The sequence below is a fragment of the Vipera ursinii genome, assembly GCF_947247035.1.
Source record: "Vipera ursinii genome assembly, chromosome: 2".
Lineage (NCBI taxonomy): Eukaryota > Metazoa > Chordata > Lepidosauria > Squamata > Viperidae > Vipera > Vipera ursinii.
Genome location: NC_139513.1, coordinates 83,504,041 through 83,523,442, shown reverse-complemented (window position 1 = coordinate 83,523,442; position 19,402 = coordinate 83,504,041). Strand labels below are relative to the sequence as shown.

The 19,402-nt window shown below is 42.3% G+C and overlaps 1 protein-coding gene across 1 annotated transcript in view; it reads right to left on the bottom strand.

Annotated features, from left to right (window-relative positions):
• ADAMTS2 (ADAM metallopeptidase with thrombospondin type 1 motif 2) overlaps window positions 1-17,324 on the bottom strand; it is a 283,066-nt gene extending 265,742 nt beyond the window's left edge. Inside the window, exons 1-2 of the mRNA XM_083353569.1 lie at window positions 17,081-17,324; window positions 15,570-15,931 (exon numbers count right to left, since the gene is read on the bottom strand). Of these exons, the coding sequence (XP_083209695.1) occupies window positions 15,570-15,931; window positions 17,081-17,168 (450 nt within the window). The 5' untranslated portion in view covers window positions 17,169-17,324. The remainder of the gene's footprint in view (window positions 1-15,569; window positions 15,932-17,080) is intronic.
• Window positions 17,325-19,402: the final 2,078 nt, after the last annotated feature.

Below are 19,402 nucleotides of genomic sequence, written 5' to 3'. Positions count from 1 at the left end.
AACACAATGTTTCTCAACCTTGGCTGCTTTAAGCTCTGTGGACTTAAACTTCCCAGAATTCACCAGCCAGCATGGCTGGCTGAGAAATTCTGGGAACTGAAGTCCACATACTTAAGGTGGCCAAGGTTGAGAAACACTGGTCTACAGCACACCTCAATGACACCAAAACAATGATATCACACATATGCTGCCTTCTACATCATTTCATTGCAGGTGTGTCGGTCTGTATCTACTGTTGTTAATGGACATCATCACTCCAAGATGGCAAGCAGACCTGTCCCCCCAAAACATTGTACACAATGACCAAAATTCACCAGTGGGAAGGCCATATTTCAAATCCATTTCTCCAATGACTTCATTAAAATGCCATTGATATTTCTCATAACATTCAGAAACAACTTAAAGTTGTTCCTTCTTTTTCTCTTCATTCTTACATACAAGCTTAAAGCCAGAGGAACCACACCTCAGATTCCTTCTAAAGATTAATGAGTGGTTGCAAGCACTGATTGCCATTAAATTGTCATAATGTGCTTTGAAATTCAGTCACTTCTCCTATTCAAGAAGTTGAAACAGCACTACTGTTACTGGCATTTTTAGGTAAATTAGAATCTGGGAAAGAAGCCAAACCTTTAGTTTTCCTCAAATATCTTTAAGGGATCTGTTAAGAGCATAAAAATAAAAGTTTAGATTTTATGAAAGAGCAAGCCCTTCTAGGTTTTATTCCCAATATCCTGATAGTTTATGTGGTGATCTTGTTTACCACAGCTACAGTGATGCTACATCAACCTTTCGCTTCAGCAAACATGCAGATCTACCTTCTAGCTTCTGGTGCCCTCTACATGGAATAGAACTATAATCCCAAAAATTCTAGCCAGTCTGCACACTGATCCCTCTGGCTGTGGATGCTGAGTTACTAAGTTAATTGAATATTAAAATTTCAGGCTTGATGCACATTCCAAACATGGGAATGTGTCCTACTACCCATTCACTGCTTACTGCAAGTATAAGAAGGTCTGCCAGTGGATCCGCTCTTCATACTTTTCATGTTAGTTGCAGGGAAAATGGTTAAACATCATAAATCAAAGCACATTGTGACACCATGTGTCAAGCAATATATAAACATTTTGTCACAAGAAGAGAATCCACATTAGACTGAGGGCAGCTAGCTGTCTGAATCGAAAATGATTTTTTTTTCCTGAGCACAACTTTCACAAAGTTCTCTTTAGCAAGATTTATTAATGTGAAAGGAATAACAATGGAAGGACTGCAGCAAGTGAACTATCTTCATGTACATTTGACTTTCTGAATCTTTTTCTCATAACCTATGTGCAGTGAAGAGGAAGAGGTTCTTCTCAATGAAACTGAGGAAAACTGCAGCTGGTTGCTTACCCAGCAGTCATTTGATTCTTTATCAGTGTGTGAACCAATCTTACAAGTCAGTCTAAAATGGCTAATTAAACCACAAACCCAATTGTGCTTTAAAAATAGAAGCAAACATTCAGCAGTCCCACACAGAAACCACTTTTGTTAGCACAACCTGAGACAATAAGGAGATTTTTCAAACTGAAAAATCATGCTGGATAAGGAAGGAGGAGCTAAATCCTGCAATCGCTTCTAATCAGTATGAGTCATGGTAAGAACAATTTCTCACTAATAGTTGCAAGGAAGTCTCCCACTACTTTGGTGAAGAGAAGATCTGTGGAAGTACCTTCAGCAAGTCTCCCAATGTTCATTGTCTTTTAGATGCTGTTTCATCCATCAGCTTCACCTTCTCCATTGCTGCCAACGGGGCAGTTAGCATTTCCTGGAGACTCCAATTATGGCACATATTTCTAGTAAATGCCCCAGGACAGTGAGCTCCAATATTGAAAGGTGAGAAACCAACCCTGTATCTAATGGCTTTGTCCTCGCTCTTCACTTGAACAAGCTTTTCTGTTTGAGACCTAGGCCATTTAAACATGGCACTTTGGAGCATGGGAATAAATGGTTCTGTTTCTGTCCTATCACATGACTTCTCTCTGAAACAAGTCATTAGATTGGTTCGTTAGACACAGATGAAACCCTAATTGTCAAAGCTATTTTCACATGAATGTAGTTGTGAAACTTACATTGCTTGATGTGGCCTTTATTTCAGGGTTGGCATGCTCCCTTCCTACCCGCATTACTAATAATAATCACATAACACAAATGCTGGGGTCGCTGGTTCTAAAATGCAACCCTAATTACTCTTAGAAGAGTTACAGGAGGGTAAGGATTATTGATTCAATGGGATTAACCTCTAAGTAAACATGCTTAATATTTCATTGACAGAATCATTGACAGAATCACCCTGAAATACCTGGTAATATGAATTTGAAAAGCAGGCCTTCTGTAACAAATCTAATTGCACATCTCTAGAATACCAACATACAAATCTGTACTGAAGTAAAAAATTATGACCGTGATCAAGCATGGTAATTATAGAGTCTGTTAAGTTAATTTAACATAAAGAAGTGCCTGATTTTAAATCATAAGCTACATTTTAGAATCTGCAGTGGTGCTGAATTAATTCAAACAACAAGTTTTCAGGATCTCAACCTTAACATTTTTTTATTTCTCGGCTAATTCCCAAATCTCCAACACCAAGAAAAAATGCCTAGCTTGAATGAAAACAGAAACTGTTCATTTTTTTTATTTTATTCAATTAATGTTGAACATTTGGCTGTACGTCTAAATTATCGTTTATTAATTTAGAAACCAATGATCACAATGGCAGCATGTTTGACAGAATATTAAAACTGTTTTTGCATCTGTAAATCAAATTCCTTGTGATAATGGCACATCTTTGGGGAAATTAATATCACTGCCAAAAAAAATCATAAAAGCTAAGTCTGATTTCATAAAGGGTCCCCTCCCCAGTATTTTCATTGGAAACTCCATTTATCCATCCATCCATCATCCAGCTGTCTGTCTGTCTGTCTGTTTATCTATCTATCTATCTATCTATCTATCTATCTATCTATCTATCTATCTATCTATCTATCTATCTCTCCATACAGTCACAGGATTTTCTCCTGGACAGGCTCAAAGACCACAATTGAATGTACAAGAAAAATAAAGGGTTGGAGAGTTGATTATAGGCAGAAGGGAAGTCCAGTGTACCATTCACACCCCTAAAATTTTCTCCAGTTTTCACCTATTCTGTGCAAGTTGCATTCTAGCATATAGTTCACTGTTATTCCACCTAGTTAGACTCTAAAGCCTTGTATGACAGGACATCTAGGGCATGTCAGCTGTATTTCTTCCAGATCAATGTCCAAAGACCAAGCAGATGCATAAGCATGCACATGTCACAAATACATCCACCACAGAGCTACCTGAAAGGGGGGGGGGAGAAGCCTCATCTGTAATTCTGTTCCAGATCAGTGTTTTTCCATTAATAACTCAGGCTAGAGTAGAAAATTGGGGGAGAAAAACCACCCCAGAAGAAGCCAGTGAGAAAGCATTTTTACAATGCTGCCAAGCAAACTGTATGGACAGAATTACCAAAGTTGAGCTTGACTCAAAGCTTTATACTACCATGACAACAAAAGTCAGGCTCCTACTTCTTTCCAGTGACTGTTGTGAGCAGAGAAAAGTAGAGATGTATGAAGTTCTGACAAGCTGAAATGCATTCACCCTATGATTCTCATCTGATACAACTATGTACACTTTATACCACGTGTCAGGTATGAAAGAAAATACCCACACCCATTAGAACCATCAGACAGCCTTTGACAAATACTACTTTACTGCAATAGAAAAATCTGAGAGTGCTGATTCAAAACAGAGCACAAGGCACATTTATTCTAAATTCCAAAAGTTCACATTGCAAACTAATATTTTGGGTGAATTTCACCAAATATTAACAGGAAGAAAATGTGCCTGAATACAGGAAAAGTGTGGTACAAAATGGTACTGGTGTAATGGAGAACCTGAAGACAGACAGGCAGACGTGTGTGAAATGCTACAAAAATATTCTACATGGTGATCACTAATGAAAGCATCCTTCAAAACAAACTATGAACAATTTGCTGACTTTAGATAGACATGTCTCCACCTTTAAAAGATTGCCTTATTTGCAACAAACCTTTGTATCCTGAATGGAAATTACTAAAAAAAAAGGCAGTTCAGCAACCTCTGTAAGATCACAAGTTTCTCAACCAAATTGATCTAAATGATCTGATTGTCTTCAGACATTGTGGGTGCTCCATCATTGGAGTTTTTTAAGAAAAGATTGGACAGTCACTTGTCTGAGATGGCATAGGTTCTCCTGCTTAAGCAGAGGGCTGGACTAGAAGACCTCCAAGATCCTATTCTATTCTATTCTATTCTACTCTACTCTACTCTACTCTACTCTACTCTACTCTACTCTACTCTACTCTATTCCCCAGTCAAATGTTATTGTTAATAGGTGTGTTTCTATTAGCAGCTTTGACTACTGTATTAACCTAAGCAGAAGAGCCTGGCATATATGGAAAATCATTGTTATTAACAGCATTAACCATTTTAGTACCTGTCAAACAATGGATCAAACAGACGAGATACTGAGGCATAGTCTTATTCGATGCAGGGTTTTTACTCATATTTAAATTACAGTAACTATGCCTATAAATGGACGTGGTGGCTCAGTGGGTTAGGATGCTGAGCTTGTCGATCAGAAGGTCGGCAGTTTGGCGGGTCGAATCCCGAGTGCCACGTAACAGAGTGAGCGCCTGTTACTCGTCCCAGCTTCTGCCAACCTAGCAGTTCGAAAGCACGTAAAAAATGCAAGTAGAAAAATAGGGACCACTACGGTGGGAAGGTAACAGCCTTCCGTGCGCCTTTGGCGTCTAGTCATGCCGGCCACATGACCACAGAGACGTCCTCGGACAAGCGCTAGCTCTTCGGCTTTGAAACGGAGATGAGCACCGGCCTCTAGAGTCAGAAACGACTAGCATGCATGTGCAGGGTAACCTTTACCTTTTACCTTTAACTATGCCTAAGACTACATAGAGTATCTGCAAACCAGCACATGCAAATTATATACAGGTGTACACCTTCTCCTTTGGTTTATGATGATGCATTTTATGGTGGGAAACTGCAACTACTGTCCTGGTTTCTGTTCCAGACTGGCATCAAGTATTTCCCATCTACTTCAACTTGCTAGTGAAACAGGCAACAGTCATATTAGTTCCTACCATGAAATTTCCACTGTTTAAGATCATTGTTGCTACTGGACAGTCCCTGGACTTGGAACAATATTGGAGAGGAGCATTCAAATCTCTGCTGCCCACCTACCCTACTCATGTGAGACATGCAAAAAGAAAGCCAGAGGCTGTGCAACAGTAGCTGCAGGATGAGTTCCCCTCTTGTCTGCATTGACGCAAGCAGCTTGCTTCCCTCTGAAACTACAGAGTCATCCTTGAAGAAAATTCAGCTCCCAAACAGGCCCTGGGAGCACTCCTCAAATGTGTTGGCTTAATATAAATTAGCAGAAGACAGATGATGGTGGTGATGATGACGGCAACGACGATGATGATGATGATGAGCCTGACTCTTGACAATTCAATGGACCAGGTTTCTCCACACCTTCCGAACTTGCACTATTTCTTTGAATTTTTCTATGGTCTGGCTGGTGTCGCCTTTGATAGTGTCCTGCCACCCTGTCCTCTGATGGCCTGGTTTCCTTTTACTACCAGCTCTTTTCAGGAATGATTGCTTTCTTCAGTGAATTCCCCTGCATGATATGGCCAAAATAAATTTAGATGCAGTTTTGTGATTTTGCCTTTTGTGACATGTCTGGTGTTATGTGCTCCAGTACTTGCTTATTAGTCACCTTTCCTGACAAGGAATAGGCAAGGCCCTTCTCCAGCACGACAGCTCAAACCGTCGATTTTCTTCCTGTCTTGTTTTTTTTAAGGTCCATGTTTCACAACCATAGGTAGCTATGGGAAACACAACAGAGCAAACTAATCTACATTATTTATTTCTTTATTATTTATTAATTGAATTTATATACCTCCCTATTCCCGAAGGACTCAGGGCGGTTCACAGGGCAAGTTAAAAACAATACAAAAAGAGAGAATAAAATACAATTAAATTAATACAAGCCCACAAAATTAAGATAACATTAAAATTGAAGTTTAAAATTAATTTAATTTAGTTTAATTTAATTTAATTTAAAATCCCTCAGTCCAGGCCAGACAACTCAAACAACCAGGTTTTTAAGTCCCGGCAAAACGAGCGAAGATCGGGGGCAGTCCGAAGTTCCATCGGCAGTTCGTTCCAAAGGGTGGGCGCACCCACAGAGAATGCCCTCCCCCTGGGAATCACCCACAGGCATTCTCTAACCTGTGGAACCCTAAGGAGGCCCTCCCTGTGGAAGCGCACAGGACGATAAGAAGCTGATGCTGACAGCAGGTGCTCCCTAAGGTAATCCGGACCCATGCCATTTAGGGCTTTATAGGTCATCACCAGCACCTTGAATCTCACCCGGAGGGCAACTAGAAGCCAATGCAGCTCGTGGAGAAGAGGAAACTCCCATTACTACTCGCGCAGCTGCATTCTGCACCAGCTGAAGCCTCCGAGTGGTCCTCAAGGGCAGCCCCATGTAGAGAGCATTGCAGTAGTCTAACCGGGAGGTCATGAGCGCATGGGTGACTGTGCGTAGGGCATCTCGGTCCAGATAGGGCCGCAACTGGTGCACCAGATGAAGCTGGGCAAAAGCCCCCCTGGTCACGGCTCCTATATGGTCTTCTAAATTGAGCCATGAATCCAAGAGGATGCCCAAGTTGCGAGCCCTATCAATGGGGGGTAACACCTCACCCCCCATCATTAGTGATGGAACAACCTGGTTAACCCGAGATGCCGGTATGCACAGCCACTCAGTCTTGGCAGGATTGAGTCGGAGCCTGTTTCTCCCCATCCAAACCGAACCGCCTCCAGGCAACAGTACATCACGTCAAGGGCATCACTGAGTTGGTTCGGGGTAGAAAGAAAAAGTTGGGTATCATCAGTGTACTGATGATACCCCATCCCGAAACCATGAATAATCTCACCCAGTGGCTTCATATAGATGTTGAACAGGAGGGGAAGAGAGGACCGACCCCTGAGGAACTCCAAAAAACGAGAGGTCTCGGGGCGGACCTCTGCCCTCCCGTCAACACCGACTGCGAACGGCCCAGGAGGTAGGAGGAGAACCACCGTAAAACAGTGCCCCCACTCCCAACCCCCTGAGACATCGCAGCAGGATACCATGGTCGATGGTATCAAAAGCCTCAGAGAGATCTAATAGGACTAGGACAGAGGAGCAACCCCTGTCCCGAGCCCGCCAGAGATCATTCATCAGCGCGACCAATGCCGTCTCCGTGCTGTACCCGGGCCTGAAGCCCGATTGGTACGGGTCAAGATAATCAGTTTCCTCCAGGAACAGAGGAAGCTGATGCGCTACCACACTCTCAACAACCTTCGCCAAAAAGCGAAGGTTGGAGACCAGACAATAGTTATTCAGAATAGCTGGATCCAGGGCAGGCTTCTTGAGAAGGGGTCTCACCACCGCCTCCTTCAAGGCGGCAAGGAAGACACCCTCACTCAAAGAAGCAGATATCACTGCCTGGAACCAGCCTCGTGTCTCCTCCCGAGCTGAATAAACCAGCCAGGGGGGGCACGGGTCCAATAAACAGGTGGTAGAGCTCAGCTTCCCCAAAATCCTGTCCACCTCCTCGGGAGTCACAGGATCAAACTCAGTCCAGATAATACTACTCTCAAGACCACTCAATTCCTCCCCATCAGACTCTGCCCAGTCACAGTCCAAACTGGTCTGAATCTGAGCAATTTTGTCTGCCAGATGCTGGCTAAACTCCTCGGCCCGCCCCTGTAAGGGCTCCTCCCTTACCTCCTGATTAAGGAGGAAACGAGTTACCCTAAACAGGGCGGCCGGGCGATTATCTGCAGACACGATGAGGGCAGCGAAGTAATTAGACTTCGCCATCCTCATCGCCGCGAGATAAGACCTAGTAAAAGATCTTAGTCGCAATCGGTCAGATTCAGACTGGCTGGATCTCCAACAGCTCTCCAGACTCCGTCTCCGACGCTTCATCTCCCCTCTCCTGCGACAAGGGGGCATCTACATGTAGAAGGACCTTAATGAGATCTATTAAATCCATCCTATAGTTTCTTCTTGTAACCTTTTAATATAGCAGGTAATCCTACTTGTCATTAAGCTGTGGAAATCTGACCTTTCCATTGTATGGAGGTGCCAAAAATGTGTAAGTAGTAACCACAAAACTAATAGCTATGGAGACTGAAGGAATAAAGAAGGCAAACATTTAAACTTTTCAATCCATACACAAATGGCCATTCATTCATTCATTCCTTTCTTTACTTCTTTATTTCCTGATCAACTTCTTCAGCCACAAAAGCTGGACACTTTTCACTCCATTATTTATTTATTATTATTATTTATTATAAGCACAAAGATCATTATTATTAGATAAAAAAGATCATGTGAAAGGTGAAAGGGTTCATTACCAGCTATGGAGCTTAAAGAAAGAGATTGAAAGTGTTAGTCCTTCAAGGAAGACCAGACTAGGATGTCAGAGTTATGAATGCTAGTACTACTTCATTACGAGGTTGTGGTAACAGAATCTTCCAAGCCTGAGTGCGTTTCCCCACCTCCCTTTATCCTCATCAGAACTGAGGAGGGCCATATCAGAGATGCTTTCTCAAATTGCATTTCTTCTCCTGACCCAGATTTCCTTTATCTAACTATTTGCCTTGCTTATGGTCTTGGGATTATTCCTTCTGTCCATTACAGAAATAGAAAGACACTACTGGGTTTGAGGGGACTCGGGCCAGAAAACATGGAAGGCCAGATATCTCTTTTGGGGCTATTATCACATTCAAATCACCCATCTAATTTCCCTGGAGCTTCACATCTTGCCCCTTTTCCTAATAACAGCCACCATTATTTCTCATTACTATCACTCCTCCATCCCTCTTCTCACCGCAACCAACAGTCAAGAAAGAAAGTGTTGTGCTGGCGAATTGCTCTGGGTGAGCTGTTTTAATATATGCATGCTGTACGGCCATGTGGAGTTTGGGCAATGTTACAAAGTAGTTTCCCAAATCTTCTTCCGGGATATTTTTCAGCTTCCTAATCTAGCCAAGAATAAGCTATTTCTTTAAAATGTTTATATTTTATATAGCCTTATGTTCTTTAAAAAGATCTGCTTCCATCCTGCCTAGTCCCCAAGATTAGCTATGGTTGGCTAAATACTACAGCTTGAACAAGATGTCTGGCACATTACTTGTCATAAACCCTAACCCGGGGGAGGGGGGAATTTAGGAAGGTTGTCAGGATGATGCCTCAAGGCCTTATGGATTCATTGGATGGATCCCACTGAAATTGTCTTGGGTTGGAGTTAACTATGCTGTCTTGTGGTGCTGGTTTTGGAAGGATTGCTGCAGTGATTGCAAGCCACTTGAAGATAAGCATACAAGAAATCAGATTTACTCCCACAGGACTTCCAGGGAAGCAATAGAGAAGACATCATCTATCTCTAGAATACAACACCATCCTTTCAACAGTTTGAAGAAGGCTCCACACCCATTTGCACTACTCAGGTGACCCTGATGACAGAGATAAGCCTCCATGGGCTTCAACAACTCACTAAAATAATGCAAATGACCAGCTGTCTGCAAGGAGTATAAATCCTGCCATTCCCCACCATCCAGTCAGAGCTGAAGAAGCTTCTTGGATGAGAAGCAAAGCATCTTCAAAGAAAAACAAGGAAGTCCAGTTGCCTCATGGAAAAAAGCATGTTTGGGACAACCATGACTTGGATGACTGAGAATCTCCATAGACAATGGAGAAGACAGCTTCACTGGGAATGCAGCAAATGTGAAAGTGGCGAATGGACCAGTTCCTCAGAATTCCTCTCTGGACAAGAAAAGGATTTGGGATCACCAAGTTCTCCAGACAGTAACTCTAAAACAGTGGTCTCCAGTGGATTTAGAGCTCTAGAAGACAAAAGATCATCATCTTTGTCAAGCTACAATTTGCACATTTATATATAAAAGGTTTGCATATTTCCTTTCTTGATCAGTTTTATCACACCAAAGAAATTTTCTTCAATGCCCAGCAAAAGACAGTTTATACAAGTTTAAATAAATGGCAGAAGGGCAATTAGAACATTGATTCTGGGGGGAAAATAGACTAAGGATCCAGATGGATTTGAAAGAAGATTAGGAAATTAATTACAAGAATCCTTCCTGTGGGAAAATGTCATTGTTCTGAATTTTATTTAAAAAATGAAGATTTTGAAATTAATTATAAGGAATCTTCCCTTGGGAAATGCTGTTGTTTAGGGGAAAAAACATAGTGATAGAACTTTGAAGGTTGAGCACTAAAGGAATGCAGAAAGAACTAAACATTATAATTAAAGAAGAAGAACAATTAAAATTGACTGATTAAATAGAATGAAGCAAAGTACTGCAGTTTTGGGAGACTAGAAGGCTATTTGGGGACAATGCATTCAAAATTAATCTTAGAATTGTGTTCTATTATTATAAACAAACCGTATTTAAAAGACCTTATAGAAGAAGAACAAGATTCATTGGACAAGATTGAGATTGATTTGAATGTGGATGTAAAAATAAGCTATAAAAATGATATAGAAAAAGATGTTACTTTGGATATAAAAATGAAACTGGCTGATGTCCTAATAATTAAAAGGGATATACAAATAACAAACTAGAAAAGTGAGTTGGATAACTTTATATAAAAAAAAGATTTGTCAAAGTTTTGAAGAATTTTCTGAAAAAGACAAGAAAAAAAAATCTAGGACATTATTTATAGGGATTAAAGATCAAGATTGTTAAAAGCGAAGGGAAAGAATGTAAAGTTTGTTTATTTGGTCAAGTTTAAAATGTATATTTTGTTATTTCTGGTAATCTTTAATGGACTTTTGCTAATAAGAATCAAAGTGAGGTTTAAAGAAGTAGTTTATAGATAAGAGATGAGATATAGGAGGAAGAGATATTTTGTTGCATGCTCACTGGTAATAAGTCACTGGAGTTATATGTGCTTGATAAAAGAGGAATTCATTTCTTTGTATATTTCTTTTAGTTTTCTTTATTATATTTCTATTTTTCCTTCTTTTCTATTTTTCTTTATATTCTTTTCTGCACTTTCTACTGTTCTTTTCCTTTGTTAATACTTTTTAGTTTGCATTACTTTTTATCACTGTAATTATAAACTTTAATAAAAATTATTATTAAAAGATTTACTCTCACAAGCTGATAGGAGCGAAGCAAGATTATCTGCAAAGCAACCTGAATGGGAAAGGCAACCAGCAAGCTTTCAGCCCCATTCTTGCTTAACTTCCTTCACTTAAAGGAAAATCAATGGGATACATTCCAATTAAGTTCACTTATAGCACTGATGCTATTTAACTATTAGGTGAGCATCATAAGATGCTTTTTCCATGTTTCAGTCTATTTGTATTTGAATAGAAGGTTTCTCAAATCCAATTTATACCAGACATAAATAAACAACATTCATCAATTAAAAACATAAGCCACTTGACTTTGAATTGATTTAAAGGCCACTCATCTGAGTGGCAGCAAAATCTAAAGCTTAGTTTAGTATACTGAGTCTCCATATGTGCTACGTATATGGAGTATAGTATAGTATATTCAAATCATCAAACTGTATCTTTTTTTGTTTGTCATTTTCAAGACTACCGTAACCAAATTTCAGATTAGTAGATTCCTTAGTTTGTTCAAAGCTTTATTGGCAAGAATGAGGAGAAAGTAGGAAAAGTAGAGACTTCTTTGAATTTCAAATCAATTTCATCTAAACAGATTCAGATTTTACTTCACTTTTAGTTTTATTTTATTTATTTATTTTTATTCCATTTATATCCCGCCCTTCTCCGAAGACTCAGGGCGGCTTACAAGCATTAGCAGTAGCCTTCATTCTATGTATATGCCTGCTTATAAGGGCTTTCACACACACACACACCAAGCGGCATTATTACAAAGTCAGCTTATTGCCCCCAACAATCTGGGTCCTCATTTTACCTACCTCGGAAGGATGGAAGGCTGAGTCAACCTTGAGCCTGGTGGGACTCGAACCTACACTAATTGCAGGCAGCTGGTGTTACTTAAGGAGGCATTAGCCCACTGCTGCACCAAGGCTTGAGGGTTGTTGTTGTTTTTAAAAAACATGATGCCAGCATCCCCCTTTTATTTCTTGTAAACAAATATAATGAAGCCATAAACATCATCACAAAGAAACCTGCACAATTCCAAAATGGTACGTGCAGTGGCTAGGAAGTTATACTAAGAAGCTTTTATCCTTTTCGCTTGGTTCCAAAGTCATGGAAAGTGGAAGACACTAAGTATATAGGACAAATGAATGTGGATCAAGCAGCTGGTAAAACAGGATGATTTTGTTGTCATTGTTAAAATGGATATGCTGCCAACTCTTGGTGACTTACCAAAGTACAGTTTTTTAATCAAAGTCAAATCAGCACAATAAGTAAATAAATACTGTAAACATCCCAATGCCAATATCATTCCCCACACACTCTTGTAACTTCTGGGAAGACATCCCAAGGAGGGTAACCTAATTTTTTTTTCCTTCCGTTGAAATGTGTTTGCTTCTCAGAAAATGCTTGACAAGTTGCTGTAGTTGCCAAGGATTTTCAGAAGTGCTTTACCATTGCCCCCTTCCTAAGGCTGAGAGAGAGTAATTGGCTCACCCCACTGGCTTTGTGCTTAAAATGGGACTAGAATTCATGGTCTCCTGGTTTCTAGCTGATACTTAATCACTACACCAAACTAGAGGGAGATATTTTGCATTTTCAAGAAAAACCCAAAGCTACGTACCAAGAGCAATAGCACTTAGACTTATATACTACTTCACAGTGCTTTACAGCCCTCTCTAAGCAGTTCACAGAATCAGCATGCTGCCCCAACAATCTGGGTCCTCATTTTACTGACCTCGGAAAGATGGAAAGATGAATCAACCTTGATCTGCTCAGAATCAAACTGCTGGCAGTCAGCAGAATTAGCCTGTAATACTGCATATTAACCACTGCGCCATTCTGCCTCTACATCCTCCTATGTCCAATAGCTTCCCTCATTCATTTATTTATCTGAAATCTTTCTTGATACGATAGTCCTGGGAATCCTTTTAATGTTTTATGACTCCATAAAATTGCATTATTTACTTGTTTTATGATTCGGCTAAATCAAATTCTTAGTCTCCTTCAAGATAATTTTCTTCCTAAGGCAACATACAAAGACGGTGTTTTCCCATGTCTTCTCTCAAAATCTTTCACAAAAGAGGACCAGGAGGAATCAACCTCAGAGCCCAACCCAGAGTTTCCAGTCCCTAGCAACTCTGGATGTGATCATATACACATCACACAATATACAACTACATGCTACATGGTGCCACCTTTGGCTGGAGGTCCCAGTGCCTTTGTGATACTTTGGATCTAAAAAAAGTGCTTTAGAACCTGCCAAGCTGCTCCCGTAGCCCATTTGCCACTCCTTAAAGTAGCTGCATCTTTTTTCTGGAAGCACATCTTCCTTCCCTGGCTGCAGCACAAGTCTAGGAAAAATATATCTTTTGAGTTAAGGGATTGTAGACAGGGTCTATGCACGCATACACACACACACACACACACACACACCAGGCACTCCAGAGCAACTTTTGTGCCTTCAAATCTGAAGTGATGCATAGCCATAGAGTCATAGCCAAATGAACTTCTAGCCTCAAGGAGATTGTCAAGAGAACCAAATGTCCCTTGAGAATACAATAGATGTGCAGGCATTCTTGATTTCAGTTTTTCTCAGCTCGGTCTTTGGACAGAAGTTTTGGATGAAAACTTCCATAATACTGCCTGGGGAGGATGAGAAGTATAGCTAAATACACCAGAGACAAGCTCCTCTAAAGAATAAAGCCCCCAACATTTCTCTGTTGTCTTATAAGTCTGTATTCTGCACCCAGACATGCATCAAACCCTCCCCCATCCCATCATTGATTGGATATGAATCAACCTGATATGGTTGATTAATGCCATCAGCACATAGAAAGAACAGGGGCATGAGTTCAAGAACAGGTAGAGTTGTTTTGTTGGACATCACCAAGACCAAGACCTCCATCTAGGAATGTTAACTAATTTCTGGCAAGCATCTGTACTATTAACAACTACCCAAAATGCAGAAATATAACAATAGATGAAATGGTATCAAAAATTGTTTATTGAATACTTGTAGGCCAAGCTACTATTAAAGGCATTGGAATATTGCCCTAAAAAAGAGAAAGTTGGCAACCACATCTTGCCTCTTATTTTTTTAATCAGAATCTGGACAGAATTCAGACAACAGAAAGGTCACGATCTAAACTGAAATCCATTTATCTTATAAATGCTACCAGCTGTATGTTAGCAAGCTGTTTTCTCTCTAAAACAATATAAATAAGATGATGTTGGATATAATTAGATGTTCATTCCCTAAAGGAAAGCTAAGCAAAGTTACTTCAGCAGCATAGCATTTGGACTTTAAAATATAGTATTTAAGAGACACAGTTCGACTTTTCTTGCTATGGTCTGGGGTGAAATACTGAATTAGAGAGACAGACAGACAGACAGAATAATAGATGAAGATGAAGAACTCTTAAAATAACCTTGTTAGGTTCTTACCCTGAAAATCCTCAATGACCCTTCTATCATTCAGGTTATCCAGGATTGATTAAAATGAGCTTTCCTGTCCTGGAGCTCATTCCCAAAGTGTTGGACTAGAAGATCATCATCCCCTTCAGTAGTTCTGTTTGGCTGGGGTGATGGGAGTGCATTCAAAGTTAAGGAAGCTGACACAGATATGAGAAGTGGACCATCATGAATGAGACACATTTTCTCAAAGTTAACCCCAAAATTCTGAGCACTTTTAATTTCTAACAACTAGAGCCAATTCATTGGCAGTGGAGCCGTTTTGAATATCATCTCTTTTTTAAAACACATCTAGGTCTCCAGATGCACTACTAAACAGAAGATAGCTAAGATCCTATGAAGAAAAGAAACATGCAGGTGACAGCATTAGGACACTGTTTTTGATGTAGGTCACTATTTTTCAATGCACTGAAAAGCTTCAAGAGGGCGATCGAGACTTTCATGTTGATAATTAGTGATTTGTCATAGCGGTTATATGCCAGTTCAGGGTGAATCTGCTTCTCCACTCTTCATACAAGAGGCTCACTGGTTCATCACACTTTGCATCATGTAAGAGAACATTTCCTTATTTGATTTCACAATTAACATAGCAAATTAGGTGTGATTTGCTGCTGTCCTTTTTAAATGCTGAAAATGCAAACTTTCCCCATGGGGAAAGGATAATATAAGAAAGAGAGAAAGAGAAAGAGAAAGAGAAAGAGAAAGAGAGAGAGAAAGAGAGAAAGAGAGAAAGAGAGAAAGAAAGAAAGAAAGAAAGAGAGAGAGAAAGAGAGAGAGAGAGAGAGAGAGAGAGAGAAAGAGAGAGAGAGAGAGAGAGAGACTTACCAGCCCATCACAATTGCTGATGGCAACAGAAGCATTAGGCAAGTCCGTGATATGCCCCACATAGAGGCAATCCCCATGAAGCGGTTCAGTGTAGGTGATGTTTGAATCCTCCTGCCATTCCATAGTTGCTCCAGGAGCCACCAGCCGGGAATTTGGCCTTAATCTAAAGTGGAATTCTTGTCCAAAAACAGTGACATTGTAAAAAATTTCCCTGCCTGCAGCATCCAGAGGAAAATCCCTGGTGTTTCTTGGGAAGCGCCTCTTTGATGCTCCTGACACGACTTTGGAGACGAACCTGCCCTTTGAGTCTGTGCTAGTTGGGATGACCAGGCTGTATTCCTCTAGATTTCCCAAAATAGAATCTAGAAAGAGAGAAAATCACGAGTAATAAGAGTCAGGCTGAATACCTGACTACCACTGACTACCTGAATACCTGACTACCACTGAATACCTGAATACCTGACTACCACTGGCCGGGGACACCTACTTCATTGGTCCGGTAGGTTAAGGAAAGGAAAATACTAAGACAGACACCTCATGCCTTATTTTTCCAGTTGTGTTACTTTCCAATTGTGTGATTAAGAAAGCCCAGATGGCAGGCAGGCAGGGCACGTATTTAGGGATGGACAGAGGTCAAGATGCTGTCTCCCTGCAACTGGGCAAGAGGGACCCGGAAACATAAGCGCTCCTTCAGCCGTATAAATCCATTTTAAGCGGTGAGGCTTCGGAAAGCAATCTGCTTGAGGATATTGGGAGCAAACAACTTTCAAACTCTGCCAACCAGCCACACTCCTCCAAATTAAATCACTCCCGAACGCGAAGAATGGGGACGTCAATTGCCCTGGAAAAGTTTTGTTTTGTTTTGTTTTGTTTTGTTTTGTTTTTAAAGGAGAAAAGAGCTGTCTCGGTTGGCTTCGCTTCCTTCCTCCAAAGCAACACACAGATCGAAGGAAAACTTCGGCGTCCCTGCCAGGTGGGTTTCGCCGGGCGCAGGCGATTCGACCGGCGGCTCTGCCCCGCGCCTCCGAGTTCAACCCAGGTTCCAGCCTTTGCAGCTTGAAAGGAACCCCGCCAGCTCAGCAAGATCGAAGAAGGTCCAGACCGCCGCGGGCCTCCTCCCCCCCCCTTCCCTCCGGAAAACAACGCCACACGTGGCGGCGGGGAGGGCGCCCCGGCCTTCGGGCCAAGCACCCCGACGTGGCGCGGAGAAGTCTAGCGCAATGCTTTTCAACCTTGGCCACTTTAAGATGGGTGGACTCCAACTCCCAGAATTCCCCAGCCAGCAACGCTGGCTGGGGAATTCTGGGAGTTGAAGTCCACCCATCTTAAAGTGGCCAAGGTTGAAAAACACTGGTCTAGCGGGTAAAAAGTCCTCCGCCGGTGGGTGAAGTTAGACAGGCAGCCTCAAGGGAGGGGGGGACGGGCAAAGAGGGGGGGGCGGCGGCGGCTGGCTAATCCCAGCCGGCCAGCCCGGGCAGTTGAAGGCGAGGGAAGCCTAGCAGCCCACTTACCTTTCTCCCCCGGACTCTGCGGGGCCCCCGGGGCCAAAAGGAGGACCCAGCCAGCGAGAAGCAAGGCGATCCCCGTCGGAGGAGCCATGGCAGGCGTAGCTCAGCCCAACCCCAGCCTTCAACTTGGCTGCAGGGGGGGGTGGGGGGGTGGGGGCTCCGGCCGCATTGAAGGCGGCCGCCACCGCCCTCTAGCCCACCACCAGGCAACCTCAGCCCCGCGGCTCCTTGCCCTGGCTCATCCGCTCCTCTCCAGCGCTCAGCCTCGACGAAGGCAGCAGAGACACCAGCAGGCGGCTGGCTGGAAAGCACGGGGCGTGCAGGAGGGAAGTCCGCCTGATTGACAGAACCGTTGCCGCCGTTGCCGCCGCCGCTGCTCTGGAGCCTGCCACGGCCTCACCTCGCCCGGCCCGGCTTAGCGGCGGCTCTCCCTGGAAACTCTCGCAGCAGCAGCAGCAGCTGCCGGTCGAAAACAAAAACTCTGCAGCCTCCTCCGCTTTCGGGACACTTTTTTCCCCCCAGCCCAGCTAAGAGGCGGTTCCTGAGGGATCCTGAGCGTTTCCCTCCCGCCCAACGCTCGAAATCCTGCTCTTCTATCTAGAAAGAGATCCGGCGGCAGCCAGATGCTCGATTTGGAATCGCTCGGGATTTTTTTCTGCAAAAAAAAGATCTCGTGCCGTATCTTGAAGTCTCCTAACTTAGGCCAGGAGAGTGGTCGTCTGAATTTCCTCCCCGCCCAAACTCTAATTGGAGATGGCTTTTGCTTTCTGGTGTGTGTTATGTCCATATAGCACTTCGTGATATCATGGTTTCCGCTCCAGAAAAGGCAGAATCGGATCCTTCCGGATCAAAATGTAATTGCTAGATTATTCTCTAGCCTCCCCTCTCTGGCTGAACTAAAAATTCCTGGATTTTTCTCATCTTGATTATCATAAAACCTAGATGAAAATCTTACCTTAATCCTAATGACCTTTGCATCCTAGCCCTGTTTTTGACTCCACTCCTTGTTTTAGTTTAACAACTAAAAAATGCGCTTATTAAAAAAGAAATGCACTTCTGGCGAGTAAGTGACTCTAGGAATTTTTCATATGATATTGTTATATGTAACAATTATATGTAACCCAGTGTGCTATGGTGGTTAAGAAGTTGGACTACAATTGGGAAGATCCAGGTTGAAATCCACCCTCAGCCAGGGACAGTCTGGGTGACTTTAGGACAGTCACTCTTAGTAGTCTAAGCTACTTCACAGTGTTGCTGTGGGAGAAATTGGAGGAAGGAATCCTATATGTGTATATGTATTCCACTTTGGCTTCTAGAGCAAGGGTGAAATATGAATCTTTTAAACAAATAAATAAACCTACTTTGTTCCCACATTCAAACTTATTTACATAAATACAATAAAAATAATAAAGCACACCCACCTCGTTAAAATGTAAATAAGGTAAAGGTTCCCCCGCACATGCATGCTAGTCGTTTCTGACTCTAGAGGCCGGTGCTCATCTCCGTTTCAAAGCCGAAGAGCCAGCGCTTGTCCGAGGACGTCTCCGTGGTCATGTGGCCGGCATGACTAGACGCCAAAGGCGCACAGAGCTCTGTTACCTTCCCACTGTAGTGGTCCCTATTTTTCTACTTGCATTTTTACGTGCTTTCGAACTGCTAGGTTGGAAGAAGCTGGGACGAGTAACAGGCACTCACTCTGTTACTCGGCACTCGGGATTCAACCCACCAAACTGCCGACGTTCTGATCAACAAGCTCAGCGTCCTAACCCACTGAGCCACCGTGTCCCTTTTAAAATGTAAATAACACCCATTAAAATCTTTTAAGTGGAGAAATAACCTGTGACACATGGCCTTACTAAAGTGCCAGATCTTTGTGTCCTTATGAAATGAGGGGGGTATGGAGGCCCTAAGAAGTCTAGGGAGAAACTTATTTCCATGTCCATCCCTCCTTGATCTCACAGAGGGAGGAAAACCTGAGAATGCCCCTGTGGGCTAAGGGAACAGGATGGGGTGGCTTCTTTCTGGAGAAAACAGTCTACAAGTATCCAGGATGCTTGCCGGGTAGGTTTGAATTGTTCCTAGGAACATACTGACAGTTGATGCAGTACCTATAATATTGGCTTTCGCATGCCAACGTGCATGGCACTATATTTTGCCCAAGCAGAAGTGTCCAGATGGACTTCTCGTAGCAAGTAGAGTACACATTGCAGTGATCCAATCAGGAAGCAATAAGGGCATGAGTTAAGGCTACTGAGACCTCCTACTTTAAACAGGATTCATACTGCTAGACCAGGGCTTTTCAACCTTTTCACCCAATGTACCACT